Consider the following 27087-nt stretch of genomic DNA (forward strand, 5'->3'; position numbering starts at 1 on the left):
AAGGCGTGCTGTTTAACGTATACGATGTCAAACTTGGCTTCACTCGGTGAAATGTCATTAGTTTACACTTCGAGCAATTCAAAACTAGTAAATTTGCAGTACACCAACATTGAAATGAGTCCAAGTCTGCCTGAAGAAACTCCACACGGGAAGACTCCGAAGGCAAGTATGAGTAACAAAGTTTAACATCATCTGCATACATAAGAGTTCGGGAATGTATGAGAGTTTGTGGTAAGTCATTTATAAACAAGGTAAAAAGTAACGGACCCAAATGACTACCCTGAGGCACACCAGACGTTACATCAAACAACCTAGAAAAGCTGTTTTTAAGCAAAACTTGTTGAGTCCGATTCGCGAGATAGCTTTCGAGCCATGCAAGCAAATGCTTTGGAAATCCAAGTAAATCAAGTTTGTAAACTAAAAGCTCATGATTGACAGAGTCAAACGCTTTACTGAAGTCGGTATAGATCACATCCGTTTGCCTATTGTTTAAAAATCCATCCATTACAAAAGAAGTAAACTCTAGGAAGTTGGTAGTAGTTGATCTACGCGGCACAAACCCATGCTGGCAGGGCGATAATATGGAGCTACACATGTGTTGAAGTTGACATGTAATTATTCGCTCAAATGTTTTGGGAATAGCTGAAAGCTTAGCTATACCTCTATAGTTCTCGATACTAGACCTACTACCTTTTTTGTGTAAAGGTATAATAAATGATTTCTTCCAAATCAATGGAAAAGTGGCAGATTCCACAGATAATTGGAATAATTTATGTATCGGCTCAGATAAGTTAACTGCACAGTATTTGAGTACACAACTAGGAACGCCATCTGGACCCGGAGAAAAAATCGGTTTCAAACCGAGAAGGCTCTGAAGAACAGTATTCTTATCAATTACTGGATTAGGAATGCAATTAAAACTTTCCAAGTTGTAGGAGTGTTGACCGGGTTGAAAACGTTTAGATGAGTAGGTCGACCTGAAGAATTCTGCAAATAATTCCGCAATATCATTATCAGAACTAGCATTCTTGCAACCAAAAGAAAAAGTAGCTGGAAAACCAGATGTTTTCCTCTTGGAATTAACAAAACTGTAAAATCTTTTCGGATTGTTGAAAAATTGAAATTTACAACTGCTTAAGTACAATTTATAACATTGTTGGTTTAGACAATGAAAGTTGCAACGATCAACCGAATATTTAGAAAAATCGGCAGACGATCCTGATCTCTTGAAACGTTTATAAAGCCTAGATTTAACATTATTGAGTCTAATAAGTTGTCTTGTGAACCAAGGTGGTTTACTTGTTCCAGCACTAACACATCGAAGGGGGACACAGCTTTCAAAGAAGCCATCAAGAATACCGTAAAATAATGAAGTCGCTGAGTTGACGTCCTTACTCGAATAAAGATCTGACCAGTCATGAGTAGCAATCAATTCGTTGAGTTTTATGAAGTCCGCCTTATAAAAACATCTTGAGCGGGATCGAGATTTTAATTTTGTAAAGCACAGCTCCATAGGAGGCTGAATAATATCAATTTCTATTTCAAGCGTAGGATGTAAGGGATCTTCTGGAAAAGATAAAGGAGAAATACGATTGAGAGCAATACCCACTGATTCATCCACAAATACCAGGTCAAGAATCTTGTTTTTACAATTTAAAACATTGTTGATCTGTACGAGAGATGTATCTAAAATAGTCTTAACGAAATCATGCTGACAGGTGGGAGTCAAAGTGTTTGAGTCGCTCAAGCTAATCCAATTTACCGAGGGTAAGTTGAAATCACCAAGAACGACTAAGCGATCTTTGTCTCGCAACTGAGAGTACAAGTTTCGAATAGCTAAATTATGGCAATTGTAAACATAAATATCCGACCGGGGCGGAATATATGAGCAACAAATATATAAGTTAAAACATCGCATTGAAATCTTTACTGCTATAAACTCAATATCAAATGCGTTGTCCGACAACAGCAACTCGGATGAAAGACTTGAGTCCACAGCAATAAGAACACCGCCTGCTCTAGATATACGATCACGCCGGTAAACGACGTAGTTACTTGAAAAAAGCTCAGCGTTAAAATAGTCAGGTTTTAACCAGGTCTCGGTGAAAGCAACAACCTGCGCTGTAAAAGCGAAACTGTTAAGAAAAAAGGTATTTAATTTAGATCGTAAACCACGAACATTTTGGTAATGAACGACTACAGAGAGTGAGTCGGTGACTACATTTTTGCTGTACCCGCGGTGAAGGTAATAGAGTTTTTCACGGTGAAATACTCTCTGTACACAGAGTTTTTGGAGAGGAGCCTTCCATTAGGAATTTAGTTTCTCGAATGTGCAGTTAAAATCTAACTTAACAAAAAATATGGTGAAAACGGCCATAAGCGTGATATTCTTAATTATATGCGTTGGTATTTTAATTTAATTGGAATACCAAGTCTTATGCAAACTTGCAGGTTCGACAATACTGGTGCTGAGAATGTCAAATACATACCATCACTTTGAGGCCGTTTTCATCATCGTCAATCAGTTACTTATCTGCAAGTTATCAAAGTTATCGTCTTCTCAATGCTAACTGAAGCATCGACTGTCAATTAAGTGCGGGGCAAAAGTGGGAACAAAAGACAACTGTTTTTTTTTCTATTATCGTGTATTCACAATAGACTTTCGCGATTTGTACTACCAAAGATTCATATTTATCAACTTAAATTGGGGTGGGTCGCACCATGATAAAAGCGAAAATGTCAAATTAAGCTATGTGAAGTATTGCTATCCTCCAGATAAGTTCTAACTTAACTAGAGAAGACGAAACGGCCCTTAATGGAACAATTATCCAAGACAGCTTGAGTGTGAGTTAAGGAATCGATTTTTTCTTGAACTTTTCGATATCAAAATCGTGATCACTTAACTCAAATTCTAAAACCTTTTGATACAAAAAATACAATTTATTGCTACAATGTATCTTGCAATTCAATCTCTTATACGTAAGGCCTTGCACTATGCCTATATTATTACTGTTATTAAAATATTATGAAGCGATTTAAAACTTTGTTTAACTAAATCAACATGTTTCGCAATTTTGCAATGCTTTAACGCGTTCACATTACAAAAAAAAAGAAAAAACATATACATAAGCCTACAAACATAAAATAATTTCCATTGCATGAACTTTGTTCATACGGAAATGTCTCGGCGCTGACACAAATAAAAGCGATTACAATGGCAAATGTGTTACACTAAACAACTAAATACAGGGTGTGCTTTTTAAGTCAGGCTTAGTTATCATTTGCAAACATGTATGCGAGTCTGTATTGGAAATTGTGATCGAGAGATATAATCAATGTTTGTATCTAATTTTGAAAAGTTAGCAGAGGCACAGAATTTAATTACTAGTTTGAACAAGTGGGAAAGTTATAGTTCGGATCTGTATAGGTCTATTTATATAGGTGCTTCAAAATTCGTATTGATTTTTGACATTTTATTCCGTCTGAAGCACCCGACATTATTTTATACAAAAAATGTTTTCACAATTTGTATGGAGCAACCTCGGGGCTGCTTGAGTGCAGATCGTATGGCTATCGCAGTATAACGTCATCTAATGAGCTTCCAAAGAGATCTTGGGGCCACAATTGAGCCGGAGTGTTGGTGCTTGAGTGCAGAAAATGCATAACATAGAACATACTTTTTCACGTGTATACCGATGGTTTTAAGTCGGGTCTGCTGTTTACTGAGTCTATCCGGAAATAAGTAGATTCTACAGGAAATTGGAGCTGCGAACAAAGCAGCAGCAATTCTATCTACGGCATTAAAATTAAAATAAGATTCTTGTTTGAAACTTATCATCTGGACTAAGCGTACATTGGATCCAAATCCAGTAACTTGAATAATAAATTTTTCAATTAGTCGATTAGTATTTTAATCAAATTGTTATTTAAAAAAATCTAAAGTTACTTAAGTGATTTCAAAAGTGCTTAATAAAAACTTGGTCAGATGCTTGTTTGTAATTTTGGCAGTAAAAAAATTCAAAAATATATACATATAGGTATTTAACAAAAGATAGTTCAAAGAGTTTGCAAGAAATCTAATTCATCACTTTATTCAACTGAGACTAATCAAAAAGGTGATTTCTAAAGTAATTTTCATTTTGATAACTCAAAAAGCAGATACATTTAGGAAGCCTCGTTTTTGATTAATCAAGAAATAGAACAAATTGATTATTTTAAAGTATGATTAATTAAAATTTTTAGAAAACTATTAATTTCACAGCCCTACTTAATATTTAGAAAAACTGAAATAATCTCTTTTCAATGTTTGGTCCAGTATTGTAAATTATTCCATACCAAATAAAAGCAACCCTGAATATTTTTTTCGAATAACAAAAAACAAAACACAAAATGGGTTGCATCGTGGTCCACAACAAAAGAGAGCTAGAACTTGAGTAAATATAAAAGTTTGTATGTTTGTATAAAGCAAGGAATAGCGATAACAAAAACAGAAAATGATGAAAGAAAATCAAAAGAGCAAATATAGGAGGCAACACAAGCATGAATATTATAAATTAAATTAAAGTAAATTGCATTTAACATACATACCTATCATGCAAAAGCTAGAGTTGCCAACCCATAAAAAGGAGCAAATATTCTAGCAATGTTTGGTTAGACTTTTGACAATGTAGATTTAAATTTGTTATTTTTTTATTATTATTTACATTTAGTATTATAGTTTTTTTATGTTTATTGGCACTACATCCATAGAGCTTATAGCAACAGTCTACCCGCAGTACCATTTAGAACTTTGGTACCCATACGAAAATTTCATGCACATCAAACAACCCTTTTTGGTACAACAACTAGATACATTTGGGAGGGTTCATAACTGAGAGAACTGATTCTTTGAGTGTGCGCGTGCGATGACGAGAGTGAAGTCTTTGAGAGAGCGTGAGCAGCACACAGTGGGGTAGGAGCGGATAAATTGTCATCACAAACATTATAAATTGGGTTTTTGTGTATAACTATATATGCGGCTTCTCGGCGTAAACGAAAAAGTCACATACAGCTGTTTTGGCGACAACCAAGCTTAAAATTTTTAAAGTGTTCGTAAGCTTTAATGACTTTTCCTTTTCTAATATCATTGTTTGCGTTGCAAACTTTAAAATATACATTTTTTTTATGCCGAGAAAACTATGAGTTATTCGGTTATGCCGGAAAATGTGGGTATTTGGTTGCGAAATATTGTTATTATAAACTGAATGTTGAATAGAAAATTATATTAAATATATTAAAAGTATGTTATTAAGTTTTGGAAAATTGGGTTTCCCGGGAAGCCACAGCGATAATTCCAAACTAAAGGGCTAATTAATGATGACTTATAACCATAAAACCATAACCAGATAAAACAGCTGATCGAACCTACCTTTTGGAGCTCAATTTAATCGGCCTTAAAGCTTGGTGTGTTTTAGGCTGAAATGATTGACAACTAAAGCCGCATTACATGACCCATATATAAAAACTAGACTAGATAGATAGGTATCTATAGTTGGTTTGTTTTTGTGGGAAATTTTTTTTTTACTGAAATACGTTATTTATAATGAGGTCTGAAAAGTATGACAGATAAAAAAAATACCGTCTTAAAAATTAATTTAAACATCTTTTTTGGTTGATATGCCAAATTGGCATATCAAAATATAAAAAATTGTTATTTTAGTAATCAGCCTACCGTATTGGCATATGATGAGAATACAGATTGAATGCACACACATACACATTTACAAGTGCATATGCACGTAAATTGACTTCTCTTCTGATTACCCCTTATTGTTTCTTCTTGTTGTTTTTGTGGCGATACTAACCACTGCATTCTATCATCAGCCCAAGCTGAGTAAGTTAGCATTTGTTGCTGTGTTACTTTATATAGCATTTTTATTTTATTCAACAAAAATATACAGTCATGCATTGTTAATACATTAGGGTGCGCCAGACTTTTTTCATACCTATATATTTCTTGGCTTTTTTGAAGCTTATGGCTGAGGTGGACAATACATGTCTTCGTCAAGTTCTTCTGTAAACTATCTACATATGAAATCCTTAGATCTAAAATAAGAAATCCCAAAAACTGACTGATTCACCCATATTCGCTGATAGAGTTTTTAAGTTTTAACCTTTTTCTTTGGATTATGGAGGAAAAAATACTTAATGTTCAATTATTGTCGTACCAAGCGTACGTCTGTGCGCTTAAAACCTTCTTCCAATTTCGGTACCATAATCCACGGATAGGCCACTTTCACTGCTTCAGCATTGCACTTCCTTTTCCTCATGTTTATGAGAAATATGTTTCCACGGAGGGCAGTTAAGTTACAATATTGATGCTTTTTTCACGCACCCTAGAGCTGCTAAGCGTTTTTGCTACAAAATTTCGTCTGTGATTTCATCGACTTTTTGCTATAGAGCATTTGACGATCTTGGCTCCTTCATTTCTGGTTTAACATCGTATTTTTTCAATAAAAGCATTTTTCAACTTTTGCCATATCTTAAGAATTAAAATAAAAATTCCAAATTTAGATTGGTTCTGAGTGCTTACATACTTTGCAAGTGAGTGCTTTTTTCCAAAGCTTTTCACAATCAAGAACAGCATTCTAATAATAATAATTGGTAGTAGACAAAACTTGTTAGCGAACATTTTCTTGTATGGTGTGAATGTTTCTGAAATAATTAAATTAGTTATACCTACTAAGTCTAAAGTGCACCTGATATTTACATACTCAACATCTTCCGTGATTGTTCAAAACTCACGTACATACATGCGCTAATTTATTCTGAACCAAATCGCAGTTTGTCTACCTACTCTACGCTTGCGAAAAGAAGCTTGTGAATTTGGCTATTTTATTCGCAAAAAAATTAAGTGATGACCAAGGTAATATAAAATTCATAGCATCCGTCGGAGTTTAGACAACAGGAATTTCAATAATTTATAGATAAGAGGTTTAATAACGATGATAAAAACGGTACTAAATTTACTTTTATGTACAGTATGGTTCATTCTAAGTTACGTTTTAAAATAGCTAAGCCATGACGGAACTATACAAGGTGGCAGCACGGTGGCATAAGCTATGTTTTGTTTACATCTATAGACGTTTAAGCTTAAACTTTATATGGACTGCTAAGCGTCGAACTTTAAATACACATCTGAAATTGCTGCGCATAACATTTGTACTACTAAATTCCAATACGCATTATACTCAGATGTAACTGAAATATGTGTCTATGTTTCACCCTCTACAATATTTGTATGTATTCAATGCGTGTCCACTATTCATCGCAACTGATTCAGCTTTATATTATACATTATGGCCACCAGAGGTTTGAGTCTCCGATTTTAGGTACATCCTGTTCTGTAGCTAGTAATTTAACCACTGCCGCTAGATGGGTCTCCTAAGCACTATTTAAGCGAGGATAAGCGTTTTTTTACGCGCAAACGTAAACGTATACGCGTGTAAAAAAAAAAGACACCGCTATATACACAAATATAAATACAAATTCAATGTACTTTATTTTTGTAAATCTATGGACTGTCAAAATTGTACTGCGTCGGAAGTTGAAGTGTCAAATCATAATAAAAAGGTACCAATCCGCCATGAGTTAAACTTAGAAAAATTTTAAATGACACACGCTAATGTAGATATATTTTTCAAGCAATTACTTTTGTTATTCCATTCGCTTTCGTATAATGCTGAGTAACTGCTTGACTGCATGACTATATTGCCTTTGTCTATTGCTTTTTGTACCGGGTCCAACTGAGTTTTCGATTTAGTAGCGATCGCACCGCAAAAGTGGAAAAAACGTTTTGGAATATCTTTAGAATTACGGTACGGCGAAGACTCTTATGAAAATACTATCCGTCGTGTCTGTACAAATTTTAGTAAGCGCAGACAAGGGCGCTTTAGGGATGTGAAATTGCCGGCCAAAGAATAAAAAAAACACGAGTAAAAATATTTAGATATCAAAATTTGTGTTTTTATATTTTGGATAAATCAAAACGCGCAGTGGGGTAAAATCACGTGTAACGCAAATAGAAAACGAAATCGAGTGACCGTTTTGTGAATGTATAGAGGAAAAGATAAACGAAGCAAAATTTTAAGTGAAAATTGCACACAATTGAAAATACTTTTTTGTTTTTGTAAATTTTTTTATTTATTTTTTTTTTCTTCGTTATTTGTTGCCTTTAACAAAAGCGTAAACTCACTTACAACGTGAGTGATTGAACAAAAAATTAAAATAGTACAAATGAAAAGAAAAAGTTTACATCAACTTCAAATGATGCGTAAATAGAAGCTTTTCTAACACATCTTAAGAAAGATTAATAACTTGTATAGCAACTTGTAAGCATTCGAGAATTTATGTTTATGCATATGCGCGTGTGTGTGTTAATGAACGAAGTGAAGTTAAATGCTTTGACTTATACTTAAAATCTAGAAGCTGAACCATTAAGTAAAACCACTTTTAATGCACAATTTTAATGAAAAAAGAAAAGAACTTTTCCGTATTTAAAAATTCCAAACATTTCTCTATTCTTCGTTTGAGTAATACAAATACTTACTCTACATCCATCAACTTTGCATTGAACGACAGAACATAAAGATTGCTTAAAATCAAAATGGTTCAACAAGACAGTGTTACTAAAAATCTATTGCATGATAACAGGCATGGCGGTGCTAGTGGTGGTGTTGTTATTGTACCAGCAGGCGGTAGCGGTGCACATAGCAGCAGTGGCGGTAATGTGAGTGTCAGCGCTGCACCAGTAAGCATTCTTAAAACGCCACTTACTCCGGCCCAGCCCAAAACTCTGCAACATTTACCAAAACGTCCAGCGGTGGATTTGGCATTTCACGATCTCACATATCGCGTGAAGGAGGGCAGTAAAAACAGTAAGTAATTACTTGTCGATATATTTAAATTAAATTTTATTAATTTTACCACAGTACCTGGGCGACGGACTTATTAAAATTAAGTTATTTAAAATTAAGTCGAATCATGTGTAAGATTTTTTAGGAAGATTTTTAACTTTAATGTTCTCCTTTAAAGCTTTAATAGAATATGAGTAAGTAGAGTACTATTCCGTCTAACTACCACAACCCTAAATGGCAACCCTACTCAAAAATGTCCCTATTGTAATGCGGAGTGAAATACCTTTCGTTTTATACCCATATCGGCATATCTCATGCAATTTTTTTTTAAATTTCGAAAAGGTGGCAACCCTTAATGGCAATCCTACTCAAAAATGTGCCTATGTAATGCGGAGTGAAATACCTTTCGGTTGATACCCATATCGGCATATATCATTCAATTTTTTTTTTAATTTCGAAAAGGTGGCAACCCTTAATGGCAATCCTACTCAAAAATGTCCCTATTGTAATGCGGAGTGAAATACCTTTCGGTTGATACCCATATCGGCATATCTCATGCAATTTTTTTTTTAATTTCGAAAAGGTGGCAACCCTACTCAAAAATTTCCCTATTGCAATGTTGAGTGAAATACCTTCCGTTTGATACCCATATCGGCATATCTCATGCAATTTTTTTTTAATTTCTAATAGGTGGCAACTTTGTGAAACATTCTGAGTGGCAACGCCTAGGTAGAAAGTCTTAGAGGGTGAGGCATTATCTCTGTGCCAAATTTTATTTAAATCGGTTGAGCCGTTCCCGAGATCGTACGGCTATACAAACAAACAAGAATTGCTCGTTTAAAGTCATAAGATTAAATGAAAAATTCCACACCATTGAAAATAATAGTACATGGGGTGTGTAAGATAAGAGAGGACATTTGATAAAAAAAGTATGTGGCGTTGAATGTTCCTCACAACATAGGTATGCGATATAAAATACAAAAAATAAATATTTGGCGTGATTTATCTCCGAGGATATTAAGACCGAGCTTCTCTTCCAATTTTCGCGTAGCGCTCCTTCTTAATGTTGCTTACAAATCAGCAAGGTAGATGAGTATTTAAAGAATTATTGATGTTGCCTTGCCCAGGACTTGAACACATGACCTTCGGTGTGGTAGGCGGAACTCACTGATACCCGTCACCAAGGTGGAATTATCTTGGCAGTTTTCAAAACTTTTCAATCATTGAACTTCACCAGTATTTGTTTACTCACAACTATCCTTGTGACGGAGGTGTATATGAACAAGTGAACTTCGGTTTGGTAAACGGAACTCGATGCCATCTCCCACCATGGCGGAATTATCTCGGCAATTTTCAAACATCGAACCTCACGAGTACTTGGTGCTCACTACTTTATTTTTGTGAGAAGTACATCACAGTTGTAGAAAAGAGCAATCAGACTAAATAGCGTATATTATACTTGTTTCGTGTTTCTTTAAATATACATGTTGTAAATCGCCCTATACACGCATAGATGGGTATATTAGAGAGAGTTTTAAGTGTGAAACAGCTATAACGAAAGCCTCATATATGGTCCTATCGAAGGCGAAGCCGACGCACAGAAAATCAATCCTCAGCGAAGGATAAGACCTCAAGGCAACAAATATAGGCTGGTTGGTATCAAGGTACTTAAACAAAAGTAATGTATTTATACCAGTAGAGGTGATCACTCAGTAGCTTCGAAAGTTTTCTGCAGTGCAGTCGCCCAAATAATAGCAGCCGTCTACCCAATCCACCAATCATGAGCCCTCTATATTTCCCAGTTTTGGATTTGCGAAATATTCGACAAATTAATGTAACTTGTTGCGAAATCAGCCACCCCTCCGACACCTGCACGACAGCCAGAGTATAGTAGTTACACTTTAGAGTAAAAATTTACTCTGCTGAGCCTGCTTCGAAGTAGCAAGAGGGCTTATTTTGGCCTTAAGTGCAGCTTGGTTAACACTGTAGAGGAAAATTCCCCCTTTTCTCCACCATTTATCACGAATGTTGTACATGGTCTTGGGACTTCAGCTAAGAATATTGAATTATAATTACCAAGATAAAAGTGAAGCTTGTAACCATAGTATTACACAAAGAAACCAGCGCTTAGTCCCCATCTAATTTTTGCGTGCCGGTAAAGATTCTGTAACATGTGAAGCCAAGCTTAGTACTCCGATTACGGTCATTAAAGCCCGTTCTTTCAGTGCGAGTTAAAACCACAGCTAAGTTGACTAGAGTTTAATTCTGCCACTTTGGCCGCTTAAGCCGAGGTTAAGGTTAAACTCCAGTCAACTTTAACTGTAGTTGAAACTTGCACTGAAAAACCGGGCATAACAATCTCTAATACTCTCAAAAGGCAGCATTTATTTAATGTTATCTGCTTGTTACTTGTTTCTCAAAGAACGCGCGTCAGTGTCGAAATGCGTTGGAGAGTAAAGAAAAAATTCCAGTTTTGCCTTTCATCAACGGGAAAGCTCGAAACATAGCAAACATCATTTTCTCGAATAGCAATGGTGGCATAGAATCCAGTTTTGTTGAAAATACTCAACTCCGAACTGCATCTCTAGGGTTTTGCCTTCTCGTTGCCCTTGATGTTGCTGTTACCAGTTTCCCATATAGGGGTTATGTTTGCGAAGTTAGCTGCGCTTTGAAGCCACCTGTTGCAGCTGTTGGCGGCCTTAGATGAAGTTTTAGGGGAATTAAGTGAAATGAGCGGTACTTGGCTATCTGACTATGCATTAATTTACCTTGCGCCCCCACCGAGTCCTCCGACAGGAGCGTACACGCCCGCTCTATACCCAGAACTTCCGCTTGAAAGATATTAGCACAATTTAGTAGATGGAAACACAGCGATGCTTTAGGATGTTCATGCTGCAAATTCCCTGCAGCTAATCGCGAAATACACCTTATCATGGCACTAATGAGAAAACATAAGATTATAATAAAAGGAAAGAAATTTGTAGTGTAACGTTGTGCTTAAAGATTTTTAAAATAACAGTCTCATTACTAACTTACCTTTTCTCAATACTATTATACCCTTTCTCATATTAACTTTACGTTTGCTAAATAAAAAATTACCTGTTCTCATTATGTTTTATATTTTCTCAATATTATTAACGTTTTCTCATGGATGGGTTAAAAATATTTAGTTCCGAGCTAGCGCATAACTATTGCATTAGGAGACTGTACTGAGCTTTCAACTGACACTTTTAACTTTGGGATGTCCACCGAAACGACATTTGCCCCATTTGTAGACCTTTTGAATGCGTTCTTAACTGGTTCAGTCGAAGGTGGTTCTGATATACTCACTTCCTGTAATTGATTAATTTAAAGACATATCAAAGACTGCAGCGCTGTTGTATAAGAATGGCACCAAACTCTTTCGCTTTGCAGCCGATTACCCCTAGTTTGAAGGTAGTTCTTAAAGCTGTAGTGAGGAACTGTCGCGTTACTGCCTCCCATAACTGCAGTTTTCATGTTTCGCAGTTTCTATAGAGTTAGTAAAAAAAAAAACAAAAAAACAATGAGGCATTTTTAAAAACCACGTGAATTGTCTTATTGTTTCAGTATATAGCTAACAGTATGAACTCATTCAGTATATGTGAGGTCCTCATGAACCGGCCGGTTCAAACTATTATCTACAGCTTTTTAGCTTCACTCTCACGAAATTTTATGAAAATTCATTGACACACTTGGCGTGGTTTCATTCAATGTTTGCAATATGACATTTCCCTGAGCACCCATTAAATATGTCATAGAATTAATTAGATAGAATGCAATGATACGAGTAAATAATTCGCCTTTTCTATACAAATTAACCTGCGATTTGAGATAAGGTTCAAGCAGGCTATTGAATTTCCAAGGTATTAGCTTCATCATTTATTAATACTTTCAGTTAGTCGCAGCCATTTTGATCCATTACATTCCTAGAATAATGCTACTCGTAAATAATAAATAACACTGCACAACATCAATTTTTCAACAAAATTATCATGCTAGATACCTCGAAAGATAACTTTGCACAGATACATTTTTCTGAAGAAACTTATAGTCTTGCTCATTTAGTTTACGCTTGAATTGTACTTAAAATTTAAACTGGCTACAAACTGTCCTTCGGTCATGAGTGTGGAATCCGCAAATGTTTAGGGTATTGTTCTTAAGGAATATTGGGCCCAGTAAAATATGTAAGAGGTCATACTACCACTTGGAAACCCAATCATTTCTCATGCCACTACTTTTTAACATTTTTTCCGAAGACTTCACGAGGTGATGCATGTTGAAGCAACATGTTGCTAAAGATTTTGTCGGCATTTTCAATTCTGGAGCAAAAAAAAAAAAAACTAGAGAAAGACTTACGGTCAAGAGTTGAAGAGTTGGTAAAAGCTTTTTATAAGAAGAAATATAGCTGTTAAAATGGGATAGAAGTTACGAAAAGATTTTAATCCTAACAATCTATTGTATGGGATATATGGTATATATAGGACCGATCTTTACGTTTTTTTTTCAGACAATAATATATGCCATATACCGAAAGCATTTGATGAAATTTTACACTTCTAACTAATAATTTAAAGGAGGTTGAATGGGAGATATAGGCTTTAGTGGTCCGATCCGTTCGGTTCCGACAAACGTCTAATCCGACACCAAAATATACACGCTGACAAAATTTTATTATGATATTTCAAAAATTGAGAGGACTTATTTGCGTTCAAACAGATAGACGGAAAGGGAACTCAGTTCTTCATCCTATTCAATTCGGTATACTTATTGGTGGGTCTATCTCTTTTCTTTTAAGAACTTATAATTTTGAAATGCATGACAAACTTAATATACCACATAATTTTCATGAAAGTTATAAACAGACTTTCTCTAGGTGGCGCAAAAATGAAAATTAAAAACGACGTATAGTTATGTACCAAATACCAAAACTCTCAAGCGCAGCTGATCAGCCAGCCATAAAAGCCATTCTGAAGCTTCCGAATGCTGTTTACTAATTTCTGGTACATCTCTTAATAAAACTTGTCACTCAGCTATCCCCTTTACATAAGTTTTAAAGCTAACCCACTTCATCATTTTGGAAGTCCCGACTGCTGCATGAAATATTTAAAAAATAGTTTCATTTGAGCCATAATTTCATTTGAGCGTGCAATAAAACACTTAGCTACAAAGTAATACCGTAATACATTAAGTGTTTCTACTTTGAAAATATTTATACGCCCTACTTTGTCCATTATTTCTGTGCACTTTGTACCTTTTATAGCAAAACTTGCAGTAAAATTTTATTTTACCTATGTATTGTGTCTTTATCATGTATATATACATTTATACTATTCAAATAGACATGAACTAAATATAACACATTGATTTAGGGTGTATTCAACTCTTAGTTCAAATAATGTTCTTTCTTCTCTTTCAATTATGGAAATCTGGAATTATCTGTTTAGTATTAACATTTTTGACACTGCTTTATCACCTCTGTATACATATGTATATGCATTCTATAAACTTTTAATCGTGTTTGCATTATACACAGCACAAATATTATTGAAAAATACCTTCATTGAAAAATACCTTCCCTGCAACGGAACGCACAAGTTCCGAACTGGCCAGAAATATCGCATTGAGCCATCGTTGAATCGTTTGGAATTCAAGGGGTTGTGTAGCGCAATATATAGCTTCTCCAACCCAATTGTCAACCTCACCTTCGAGCGGCGAATCCCGTTTCACTAACAGACGAGGCTCTGGCGATCCCAAGCTCCTCATGGAACTTGGGGGTGGGGAGGGAGGGATGGCCTGAAGGTTCAATGTGGCCATATAAATCGTTCCCGAGATGGTCGGGCCAGCACCTTAATGGTGCTGTGTTACCGGAGCGTATCGGATCTGTATCCGACAAAGGACCATCACATCGATAACACTCCCCAAAGCCTTCGGGGAGTAACCTAATCGCTACAACAACAACAACAACATCGCATTGAGCGAAAGTAGTAGTTCTAACTATATCCCCTCCTAGTGCTTTCAACTGATTTTTTTTATCATCAATCACCCCCATTTGCATATATTTTGAATGCGTTCTTAACAGGTTCTCTCGTAGGTGATGCTGAAATAGTACCTGCCTTTAATTGGTTAATTAAATTACATACAGCTCACACTTAGAAGTTATTGGTACAAGTGCTGCTATCAACTGTTCCGTTTGGCTCCAATTACAACCAGAGTACAGAGGTAGTCATTAAACGAAACTATCGGGTTGCGTGACTATAAAATTTTGTCTGCAGGGTGTCATAATATATTTATTATTGTTGCAATAATGTACCAGGGAGTAGGTAGATTGGATTGGGACTTTGGGAACTGGACAAAATTTATTTTTGGCTCATATTCCTTGTTTTCATTTTAGAAGTGTAGTAATGAGCTCTGTAATAAATTTAGATAATCACAATTTTCGTTTGAGCTATTGATACCAATTCGGAGAACTAATTCTTTGTTATAAGAGGTTGAGACTTAACAAACTACCTATTTTTCTATCGAATTCGGTTTTATTTATTTTGAATCTCATGTGTATTTAATTGGCCAGACATACCCATATTGCTTTATACAATTGTTTTTGTTATTGATATTAGAGAAAAATTGCAAAATTTACAAATTCGTTGCTAATATCAATAATTTTGAATTTCTTTAAACGAAGTTGTAAGAAAGGCCTATCTTAACAAGCTTCATCTCCAAAGATTTTTTTGTATTTAACAATTGCCATGATCCAGTGAGTTTCCTAGCTCCATATCACGCTCAATTCTCACGAGAATGATTCATTGGGAGTCTTCAGAGGTAGATATCGCTAAACATCAGTTATGATAGACAGATGTCGCTATTTCATTTAACACATGCGACATGCGTTTAAAGGCCGAGCAGCGACATCTATCTTTGAAGTTAGTAAAGTAAAGGCAGTGTTCCCAAACTTAAGACAAGATATTAATTAACAAGATATCTGGCTCACAAATTAAATCAGACTTTTAACTGGATTTATCTGGCTCAAGTCGTTGTTGTTGCGTTTACATGGAAAATTATTTATCTAGTTCAGAATCTTTGCGACCAGATGATGCCTAGTATTCTTATTCATGAGAATCTTTTATTTCGTTGCATTTTTTTTGTATTACACAAGTGCTTGTAATTAGCAACCAGCTTCGGAACTTCGTGGGTGGCTCAATCTTTATCGAATAGCACAGAGCCATAAGTGCGCTTGTTACTCGCGACCGGCTTAAGAAAAATGTTAAAATGTTATCACAAAACAATGTTTTTTTTTTTAATTAGGATTCGCCCTTTATTAATCCCAAAATTTTACAATAACCAAGAGCCACATAAATGCAGCTTTTAGCATATGTGTTATTGTTTGTTGTGAAATGTTTCCCTTTGGACCATAATATTTTTTTTTTTTTTTAATTTATTGTACAAAAAGTGGCCAAGGCAAAAATTTTTAACAATTTTATTATGAATTAAATACATGTTTAAGTGTATATGTACTACCTATGATTCCCGAGATATTAAGAGCATTCCATTGACTTATCGAGCTCTGGCTCACGATCAAATCTCATTGGAACGATCTAGAACAACTTAATGAGAGCTGGTAGCACTAATACAAAACATCTGTTTCCTTGAAAATAAGAAGAAGAAACGTACACAAAAATTGAAGATACTGATAGAATTATTAACATTTAAATAGTTTCGCACTTACTCAAACTATTTATTTTCCTTTCATCTTCTTCAAGTTGTTTACTCTTTCCGTGTTTTTGCTTTTAAATATGGCGATATCTTTTATGTATACACATATGTACACATAATTATTTCAGTGCTACTATGGCTCAATTATATGGTTGGCTCATCTCATCAGCTGATTTAAATTTTTTTTTTCATTTCACTGGAGTAGGGATTGTCAAAAGATGGCACACAAAAGCTGCGAAGTTTTATGTTTCCATTCCATTATATTCGTCTAATGATTTTGACAATCTGAACAAAGGTATGTTGTTGCTGTGAAGATGAGCCAACCATATAGTTGAGCCATGAGTGCTACCAACTCAATAGTGGTTAGCTGCCAAAAAATCTACTACAGAAAACGAAACGAACGGAACTACTATACGGATCAAAAATTTAATCAGATATATATCAGGATCACAATGTTGCATTTGCATGTTAAATTTCTATCCGAATCTGGTTCACGCGTCATTGGAACGTAACAATTGATTTAAATAAAACCCTGCTAATATGGACTATACTTTTCTTAACGAACTTTGTAAATCTTCGGCAGAAAGAACTGGAAAGTGGTAGGCTTTCACGCGAACAACGAACTGTGCTAGACTTCGACGCGAAGAACAGAAAAGTGGAAGACTATCCATGGGACCGACGAAATAAATACTAGATTTATTTAAACTTATAATATTTTGTGCGACTGCGTGGGCTTGACTTCTTTTGTCTCAGTTGTCGCAACTATCTCTCAAAGCCTCTTAGTAATTTATTTCTTTATAGTATAAAGTATTTGTGAGCTCGAGCGAGAGTTTTAGTTACATAAGTTATCCTTGAATCTTTGATACTGTAATCGTATTCAGTGGGTACCGACATATTAAATCACGTACACTTTCGTATGCACTTTTTAGTTACAATAAACTTTATTTTTATTTTTCTTATAAAATTTTCAACTTGTCGCCGCTGACATACTTGCACTTTCGACTTTGCACTTGGTAATCTTTACAGAAAAAAGAGCAATAATAAATAAAATAATTACACTAACACCTTTTAACGGATAAGTGCAACAATTAAGTACTTTACTAAATAATCAATTGCAAGTCATTAAAAATTCTTAACATGCAATGCATAATATGTGAAAAGTGAAATATTTTCATTTCACAGAATTTCAGTATTGCTTAGCAAAATTGGACATTGATGTCTGTGATACATTGGTTTTGATGTAGAATTCCGTTGAACGCTGTTTGTCGGGCGAAGTATGCCGGTAGGGTATACAAAAATAATGTTCTTACTCATATGGATATATTTAAAGTAGATATAAAATAGGTAATCATTTGAATTGCAATTTTTTTCTTTCCACAATACTTAAGCAATAGTATTTAATAGAGCTTACAAGAACTTGGCTTCTCGCTAGATTTTCGAATCTCGAAATACTCGTAAATTTCGCAAGGTTCTCGACATTCAATTAAGTCGTTGTATTGATAGTAGTTATGTCCACTGTTGTTTGTTTTTTTTTACTCGTGGTTTTATATTGCCTTTCCAATGATACTTCACTCAAAACATATGTATTTATATAATTTTGTATATAATATTCTAATTTTTCACCGCCAAATCGAAAACTCGGCTTCTCGCAAGATTCTCGAATGTCGAAATACTCGTACAGCTTGCGAGCTTTTCGACATTCAACTAAGTCGCTGCATTCACTGTATTCCATGTATTCCGATGTTTTTCACTTGTGCTTTTGTGGAAACTTACGCTTGTGTTCCCAGAGAAATCTTAAGCTCTATATAAATCTGCCCGTGAAGAAATTAAATTGATTGCCGGAATGCTCGCGAGCTTTACGAGCATTTCGAGATTCGAGAATCTCGCGTGACACCGAGACTCGCGAGAAATTTTTTCTCGAACAAATTCAAAAATATATAAGCTCTAGTATTTAAAGTATATTGTTACGAATATTAGCAAAACTAAGGGAGGCTGCTATATCGAAGCCGATGCTAAACAGTGATATCATGCACATCCATAGATCAATCATTATGTATCTGCATAAACGAATCAATAATTGCGTCTACACATATGTACCATGTACGTATACGAGCAGCAGAGAATCAATGCACAAACACATGCATATATCTGAGATACTCCTGAAAGAATGCAATGAGGGAAGCTATAAAATCGTGCAATTGTAGTTACAGCTGAGAAATTTGAGAGCTGATGGCAACTAGTAGATTCTGGAAATGGAAGCACCTAGAAGATGCGAACGTTTAAATCAGAGAGCATAAAAGGCAGCAAATGTAGAGGCGCTGGAATTCAGTTTGATTTGAGCTATGAAGCAGTTATTGATTAAGCACGCAATCTGTAGGGCAATAGTAGAATTTCATTTGAGCTATCAATCAGTTTGGTTGTTAAGAAAGCTAGTTGCAAAGTATATGTGTTATTGTGAAGTACTTTAATAAAGGCCATTTTTCCATTATTCAATATTGGAGTTATTTATTCAACAGTTTAATGATTCGAACTTAGCAGAAGGGCAAATAAGAGGATTTGCAAGTAAATTCGTTACAATATTGATACGAAAAAATCTAACCATTTCGGGGAGTGTTCTCGATTTTGATGGTCGTTTGCCGGATGCAGATCCGGTACGTTTCGGTAACAAGCACAATTAAGGTACAAGCCCGACCATCTCGGGAACGATTTAGTATGACCATTTGAAAGATTCTAGGCCATTCCACCCCCCCCCCCCCCCCTCCACCAGATCCATAACGAAGTTGTGGTCGCCAGAGCCTTGGCTGCTAAAGAAACAGGATTCTCCATGGCTAGGAGAGGTTGACAATAGGGTTGGAGAATCTATAAATTGCGCTGGCAACCCTTTGAAAGCGTAGCGCTACACGACCCCTTGAACCAATTGGGTATTTCAGTCACCTCTTACGATAGGCATACCTGCCGCGGCTATATTCTATACCCCCTTAGCCGCTTCGAGGTTTGAGTCTGTGATTGGTTTTATTGGCAAGCGTTATTGCCAACGGGAAGCGGATTCCAGCACAGTCAGTCAGTCACAGCGATTCTTTCCACGCTGTCACTAACATTTAGTGTGAACATTCAGTCGCTGTTACAAAATCATTGATACGGCATTATTTGTCAGCTATTTATTCCACCATTACCTACATAATTTAAGACAGCACACCTAAAGAAGAGAAAGAGAAAAGGGAGAACTTTTGCAACTAAACCAAGCTACAATTTGAATCTTAACAAGACGTATTAAAGCACCACTTTGCATTAAAACAAGAACTTAACTACCATTTCAATTAACAGCCTAATTATGAATAAATTATAAATAAAATAAATACAAAATGATATCGCTATTGATTTAAGTTAAATAATGGCGTCATTAGTTTTTCTGCTCGAACGATATTATAATATATTTAATAACGGAATTTTAATATTAAAGTGGTAATACCAAAAGGTAAAACCAAAGCAATTAAATTCAATTTCAGTAAAACAATTTATTAATCTTACATTTAATCTCCAATTTTGCGCTATTATTTGACTCCAATAACTCTATAATTTAGTTTGATTTGAAATTCAAATTTTATAGTGTATCCGCCTTCGAGGGCCATTAATGCGCTATTGTAAGCTATTGCACTGTAAGCGTTCTGCGGTTACAATCAAACTATGCTCGCTTTGCCAATGATTCGTAGGAGACAATTACTGGTAGCTGTATTTTTTTACCATTTACAAACATATGCACCTATACTTAAAATTAGTACAGCTATATTTCAGTATGCATTGTACTCAGTTGCTATTGAACACTATTCTCCACTTCTGCGACCGAAAACTGTGTGTGTCCACGATTCATCACAACCGATTCAGTGTAGGCTATACACTATGAGCAGTGCACAGATTTTTAAAAAGAGAATGTTGGTAGACGAAAAATTAAAATAGTGGTAGAAGTTGGTAGATTTTTTTTTTTTTTTTCAAGAAAACAATAGCTACATTTTATATTTGTACAAAACAATTCATATTTTATTGTAGAACAAACAAAGCACATTTCACGGAAATAACACTTAAAAAAATGTAAACAAAACAAAAAAATTCAAGTAAATTTGTATATACATAGCTAATGGATATCCCTTCAAAAAACGCGAGTACTCCATAAATAGTGTAAGGAATACTCGTTTAGGAGTATAAGAGTGTTCCAAAACTAATTTGTATTCATACAAAAAATGTGCTCCAATTAACATTGCGAGGTCCTAGGAGAGGAGTAGGTGATCCCACTCTCGCTTTGTTTGTGAGTATTCCATAGAGTACATACGTGAGAGTACTTTCCAAAGTACTTTCACTGTAGTACTCCATGGAGCACCCACAGAGGATCATATGCCAAAGTACTAAAAAGGAATTGTGTCGGAAAGAATTATCGGAGTGAATTTAATTTAAAATGAAAATAAATGAAGAGGGGCAATACAACTTTTATATTTTATATTACGAATATTCTTAGGTTATTTAGCATTTGCGTGAATAAAGAAACTAATATTTCTCTATACTGTTGTATGTATACATAAAACCAGTGCGCGGTTGCATTTTATCAGAGTTGCCATAGTAAACTTTTATTATCAGTTATTTGTATGCAATATTTTACTTTTGGCAACTCTGTTCGATCGTCATCGTGTCGTGATCACGGTCGTTTAAAAACGAGCAATGATCGGCTGATGGTGGTCCGCAAACGCATTGCAAAGGAGTATTGTTAGAGTACTCCAACATGAAGAAAATGGAACACGTAATCCAACAATTTTTGCAGGGATATCATACTTGCTTTTTCCTGTATTTTGAGCTTGAAATACTGAGGAAAATTTACCGATACGTCTCATTACAACAACAATTTTCCAATGTACCAGAATTTTTCTGCCACAAAATAACCGTCTTTGGCATGTTATCGTTTACTTTAAACTTTTTTTATTTTCGTTCAAAATTATTCATAAAAAACGGATGAAAATATAGCAGGAAAATATTTGCGAACTCATTTACTACATTGCTTTCATAAACAAATTTATTTCTTGTTTGAATTTGTGCACACATTTTTCAAAATAAGAACCGAATTTCAACAAAAAAAAAAATTGTCAGAAAAAAACAAAAGAAAAATCGAGTTTCATATGGGTGTTATTAAATACAAGGAACAAAATCACTTTCTACAAAGTCAAATTTTTTATAAAATCTTATTAATTGGAGGCTGAAATAAAGTCCGTCCGATACAATACTCTTTTATTAATATTTGATTGGAAATGCTTGAAATTTTTAATCCATTACGCTTGGCGGTTTTTATGTCGTTCATTATAGAGAACTACCTTTCTGCGGCTGCACTACTGTGAGTAATATTGCTAAGGAGAACACTTATTCACTAAAATTTTCTTTTAGAAGACTCTTTCAGTCCCCAATTTTATCCATCCTTTCAGAATATCGTCGGCAAATATCTTTTTTATTATTTCCTTATCATATAACATTATTGATCGCCATTCGTTGTTAAGAATTTCCATGGAAGTCTTGCGAAATGGAAAAGCTTTAAGTTAGGGAACAATCATTGTCATTTGACTAGAATTAATATTTTTTTCATCAACATTTTCCAAAAGGTGTAACTTTTCGTCTTCGAAATTGAATCGCTTCTTAATTTCCTTACAAAGGCAAAAGTGGTAAAGTCCGTGCACTGACTATGAGCAAAAGAGATGCGTGTCTCCGCTATTAAGCACAACCCGTTTTCTAGCGAGTTATTTAACCACTGTCGCGAGTCTTCAATAATTGCTAGACGGATCTCCTAAACAATATCTATGTGATTATAAGCGCTTTTTTAACCCGCAAATGTAGATGTATATATATTAGAGCGGGTCAATTTTTTGTTTTTCATCAGGAGTATAGCAAATGCATTAAAATTATAAAAATTGTGTTTTTTTGCTTATTACTTGAAAATATAGTTTTTTTTTGAAAATTTGTTTCTACTAAAACGAATTTGTAAAAAGAAAAACTGTCTGAATGAAACTTTTTGGAAATGTTCTGAACTTATTTTAGCTGTAAAGAAAAAAAAAATGTCTATAAGAAATTTGTTAAAAACGCCAATATTGCAATTAAAAGTTCATTTTAGCCTAATTTCTCATAATTTAAGCCTGATATCTCTACTAATATCCAAAACCATTATAGATATTAATACAGATTCTGAAATGTACGTAAAATACCTTTAAAGTAAGCCAAATATGATATTTTTCCTATAATTATATCAGAAGCTATGAAGATTTGTTGGCCAAACCCTACATTCATATGGCAAAATATCTATTTTGCAAAAGTCGGGGACTCGAAATCGGACTTAGAGCTATGGTGTCTTCAGCAATTTTTCTTAGAATTATCTTTAGATTACGTTTTTGCTATACTCCTGATGAAAAAAATCCATCCATAAAATTTTACCCGCTCTATATATACATACTAGAAGACACGGCAGACGTTGTCCTGCCCTAAATTTGGCCTATCTGCATACATTTTAATAAGCTTTTTCCATCTGACTCTGCCCTCCCACCTCTTCACTTTTCCCCAATCCTTTTATTCACTCCTCTCTCCGTCTTTTTCGGTTCATCTATCTCCATCTTCGTCTCATTCTATCTCTTTCTCAATCTCCTTCTCTCTTTTCTCTTTTCTCAATTCCTTCTCATTCCTCTGCATCCTTATTGCCTGTTCCAGATGGTGGTATGTATTTTATTCCAGTCCCAGTCCCACTCCGAGTCTCGGTCCCAGTCCTAGTCCTAATCCCAGTCCCAGTCCGTCTCTGGATAATATATTACTCTGTACTAAAGCACTCATCAACAGCTTTCATTTGATATCCATATTGTATAAACACTGTCTAGGCATTCACTGGCCCACGTTTTGGCCTATATCTCGAGACCCTAGTCACCCCGGGGTATTAAAATTACACTCTATTTAAGCACTCATCAACAGCTTTCATTTGTTATGCATATTCTATAAACACATTCTAGGGGTACTCGGGTCCACGTTTCGGCCTATATCTCGAGACCCTGTACGTCGATCGCAACCAAACCTATGTAGTAACCACCGCATGAGGTTTACGCAACTTGTATGAAAGTTTGAACAAAATCAACCGACGCATCTCTTCAAACACCGGCGACCAACTAACACACATTTTAGCTTTTCTTTTTATATATATAGATTTTTATTTTTCACACTTCACTATAATATTAAAGAAATGCTGATTTTCGTTGCTTTTGAAATTCGCCTTAAAAATTGTACATGGAACAACTAAAGACTCTCCTGAATTAAAAAAAAATGTCATAGTACCTCTAAATCGCGGGCCCCCTCAGAAACGCCCCACCCTCTCGGCGGGCCTGATGATGTGCTATACTTGATATCATTCGCTATAATATTTTTTTTTGATAAGCACGATGTTTAATTAAACACCAACCAATTACACGGAAGTATATCCACACCCTTGAAAGTATGAGTGTCGGTGCGTATACATAACATTTTATTATTACGTATAAACATATAAAAAAAATTGCAATAAAATAATATTGCGACTATGAACTGAGATATAACCTATCCTATCAAGTTGGATCAAACTACACACGGGGTATAAAACAAATTCAATATCAGTTCAGTAGTTTAGGAGTCCATTTGCGCCAAACATAGTGACACGTGATTTTTATATATAAGGAAGATATAAAAAACACGTCTGGTATTTCTGACTAATGGCATACTTCTTAGTCCATGTATTGCAATTTTGGAGCACTCTGACAAATGTTCTTTCCAAAATATTTGAACTTTGAACCTAAGTTATTTGCCGTTGACCTGCTTTGGCCAGGTGATAAAGAGTCCGGCATAGGGGAAGCTTTGATACATAAAAAATTATCAACAAGTATTACAAACTATCTGTCACTCTGTCAAGTAACGGTTCATAGTTTAAGCTAAGAGTTTACAAATATGTATAAAGTTAGTATAATTTACATATATGTACTTACATCTCATTCCACATAATACCGCACTAAAAAATCAGTCTTTTCAAATGCAACCAAATTTCACAACTCTAGACATGAGAAATATGACCATGACTTGGACTTCGTTTAATAAATAACAAAAAAAAAAAAAAATACTTAACATCATATTAATGCTATACCGCCATACTTATATGTATACATATTTACATTCTTTAGTAAGCTTATATGTGACTGTAAGGTGTAAACCTCAATCGATGTTAATTGCCGCCAAAACATTGTTGATCACAATTCAACACAACAGTCTTAGAAAAAAAATATTTGTCGCGTTTTAGAGTTTATGCCACATAATTACAAATTTACAGCCAGTTTTTATCACTTACAAAATTATATACATATCATAATTTTTTTTTAATTTTCAAAGCAAAAATATGCGCACTAAGGTGGGCCAAAAATAATTGTATTTTTTTTATATTGGTACAGTGAAACTTTTGTGCTGGGCATCCAAAAAAAATTGCTTGTTACAGTTGTCTCAAAGCAACTTTACAATATTTTCACTATACCTAAAAAAAAATTTTTTTTTGCCGCACCCTAACGTATAGTGTTATTTCCTTTATTACTTTAAACTGATAAAACAAAAATAAATAAATATCTTCCTTGGTCCAGGTTCTAATGGTATAAATGGAGCTTTCAGGCTAATCTTTGAATTAAACAAAAGTTTATTTTCTTATACGCGTTTCGACGAAATTCAGCGCCTTCATCAGGAACATGGCTCAATTATATGGTTGGCTCATCTCATCAGCTGATTTAATTTTTTCATTTCACTAGTATAGGGATTGTCAAAAGGAGATGGCAAACGTAAAATGTAACCAACACATTGACAATAATTTACTGCCGTGGTGGTAAATTTGTTGTAAAAAAATAGTTTCACATCACTTTCAGTTATTTTTCATTAAATGCATCTAATTTAGTGCATCATTCTCCCACAACACACAATAATTGCAAAGTTTTATATTTTCTCTCCATTCCATTCGCCTAACACCAACACGCAGATTTTGAAAATCTGAACAATCGTATGTTGTTGCTGTTGAGATGAGCCAACTATATACTTGAACCATGATCAAGAAGTAGAGCTGGATTCGATTCGATTTTTAGGAGAATCGTTTTTTCTTTATATTTTAAATCGAGTCGAAAAAAGTTGAGTGCTGCTAAATTAATTACACAATTTTTACCATTTAAAAAAATACTCGCCAATTTCTTCCTTGTTTCGTCAAATGGGGCAAATCGGCAACATCAAGGGGATACCCTTAGTTCTTCATTAAGTTCTCCAATCGGAGGGGTATTCGATACTGAAATATCATACTTGGTGTTCCTTTGTCAAATTTATTTGTAGTAGAGAAACCGACTTCGGGTGCCAAGGAGCATAGACATTTTGTTTTTTAAGATATTCAAATTTTGTGCGCAGAAATTTTTTCAGTGGTTCTGCCTTCTCTGTATTGTTAGCTTAGAAATGAAAAGGAGAACAACTCATCATAGCTGACGTGTGGGTCGGAATCATGGACCATGTCGAAATTCAATGAGATGGCGCTTTGGAGTGTTCAGGAGAAAAGGCCTATGACCTCTAGGTTATGTTATGAGAATGCATGAATACGCCCCGGCACCGAAGATACTCCTATTGGCACCCTCATTTGCCACCAAAAGTCAAATTTACAAAAAAATAACAATAAATATATTTTCCGCCCATTCTATTCACTGTTACAGCAAAATGATCAAGGCTAAAAAATCGAACGATTCTAAAAAGAAAATCGATTCTTCATTCTTTAAAAAAGATCTATTGAATCGATTAAAAATTGAATGAATTTATCTTTTTTTATCACAAAACAAAGCAAGACACTATAAAAAATTTTAATTTCTTCTTTTCTTGTTGTGATAAATTTGAGGTTTAACTTTACTAAGCGAATCAGCTTGGCAAACAAATTTTCTGCAACTTATAAAAAAATAAAATTTTCTTTGAGAATATGCTAGTGATATATATACTAAGGATTAGAACTCTGGTACACTTTGTTGTATATAAACACTAAAGTCGTAATGAGGCACTTCTAAATTTACAAATAAACGATTCAAATGTTTAAAGGCTATTTTTTGGATGTCCTGAACAATATTTTCACTTTAACAAAAAGAAAAAAAGTTGTTTTTCCAACAAACAATAATCTTTTCTTGGCGATTTGAATAACCCAAAACTTAAGGACAAAGTATCAAGTAAGGCCCACTCTAATGTACTCAACTTGCCCAGCAATCACAAATGTATGAGCACCACTGACAAGCTCTAAAAAAGCACTCAACGCTTGATGTAGTATGCCACTTATCAGCAAAGCTATACGAAAATTGTAAGCATTTCGAAATTGGAACTTGAAAATTACCGCAGCAAATGAATAAAAACATACAACTTGGAAAAGCCAAAAAAACATGTACAC

General features: G+C 34.7%; 1 protein-coding gene across 1 annotated transcript in view; it reads left to right on the forward strand.

Moving 5' to 3' along the window:
• LOC137240841 (ATP-binding cassette subfamily G member 4) overlaps nt 1-27087 on the forward strand; it is a 232296-nt gene that overhangs the window by 42155 nt on the left and 163054 nt on the right. The window contains exon 2 of the mRNA XM_067767710.1: nt 8692-8915. Within this exon, the coding sequence (XP_067623811.1) occupies nt 8692-8915 (224 nt within the window). The remainder of the gene's footprint in view (nt 1-8691; nt 8916-27087) is intronic.

Source organism: Eurosta solidaginis, chromosome 2 (genome assembly GCF_040869045.1).
Source record: "Eurosta solidaginis isolate ZX-2024a chromosome 2, ASM4086904v1, whole genome shotgun sequence".
NCBI lineage: Eukaryota > Metazoa > Arthropoda > Insecta > Diptera > Tephritidae > Eurosta > Eurosta solidaginis.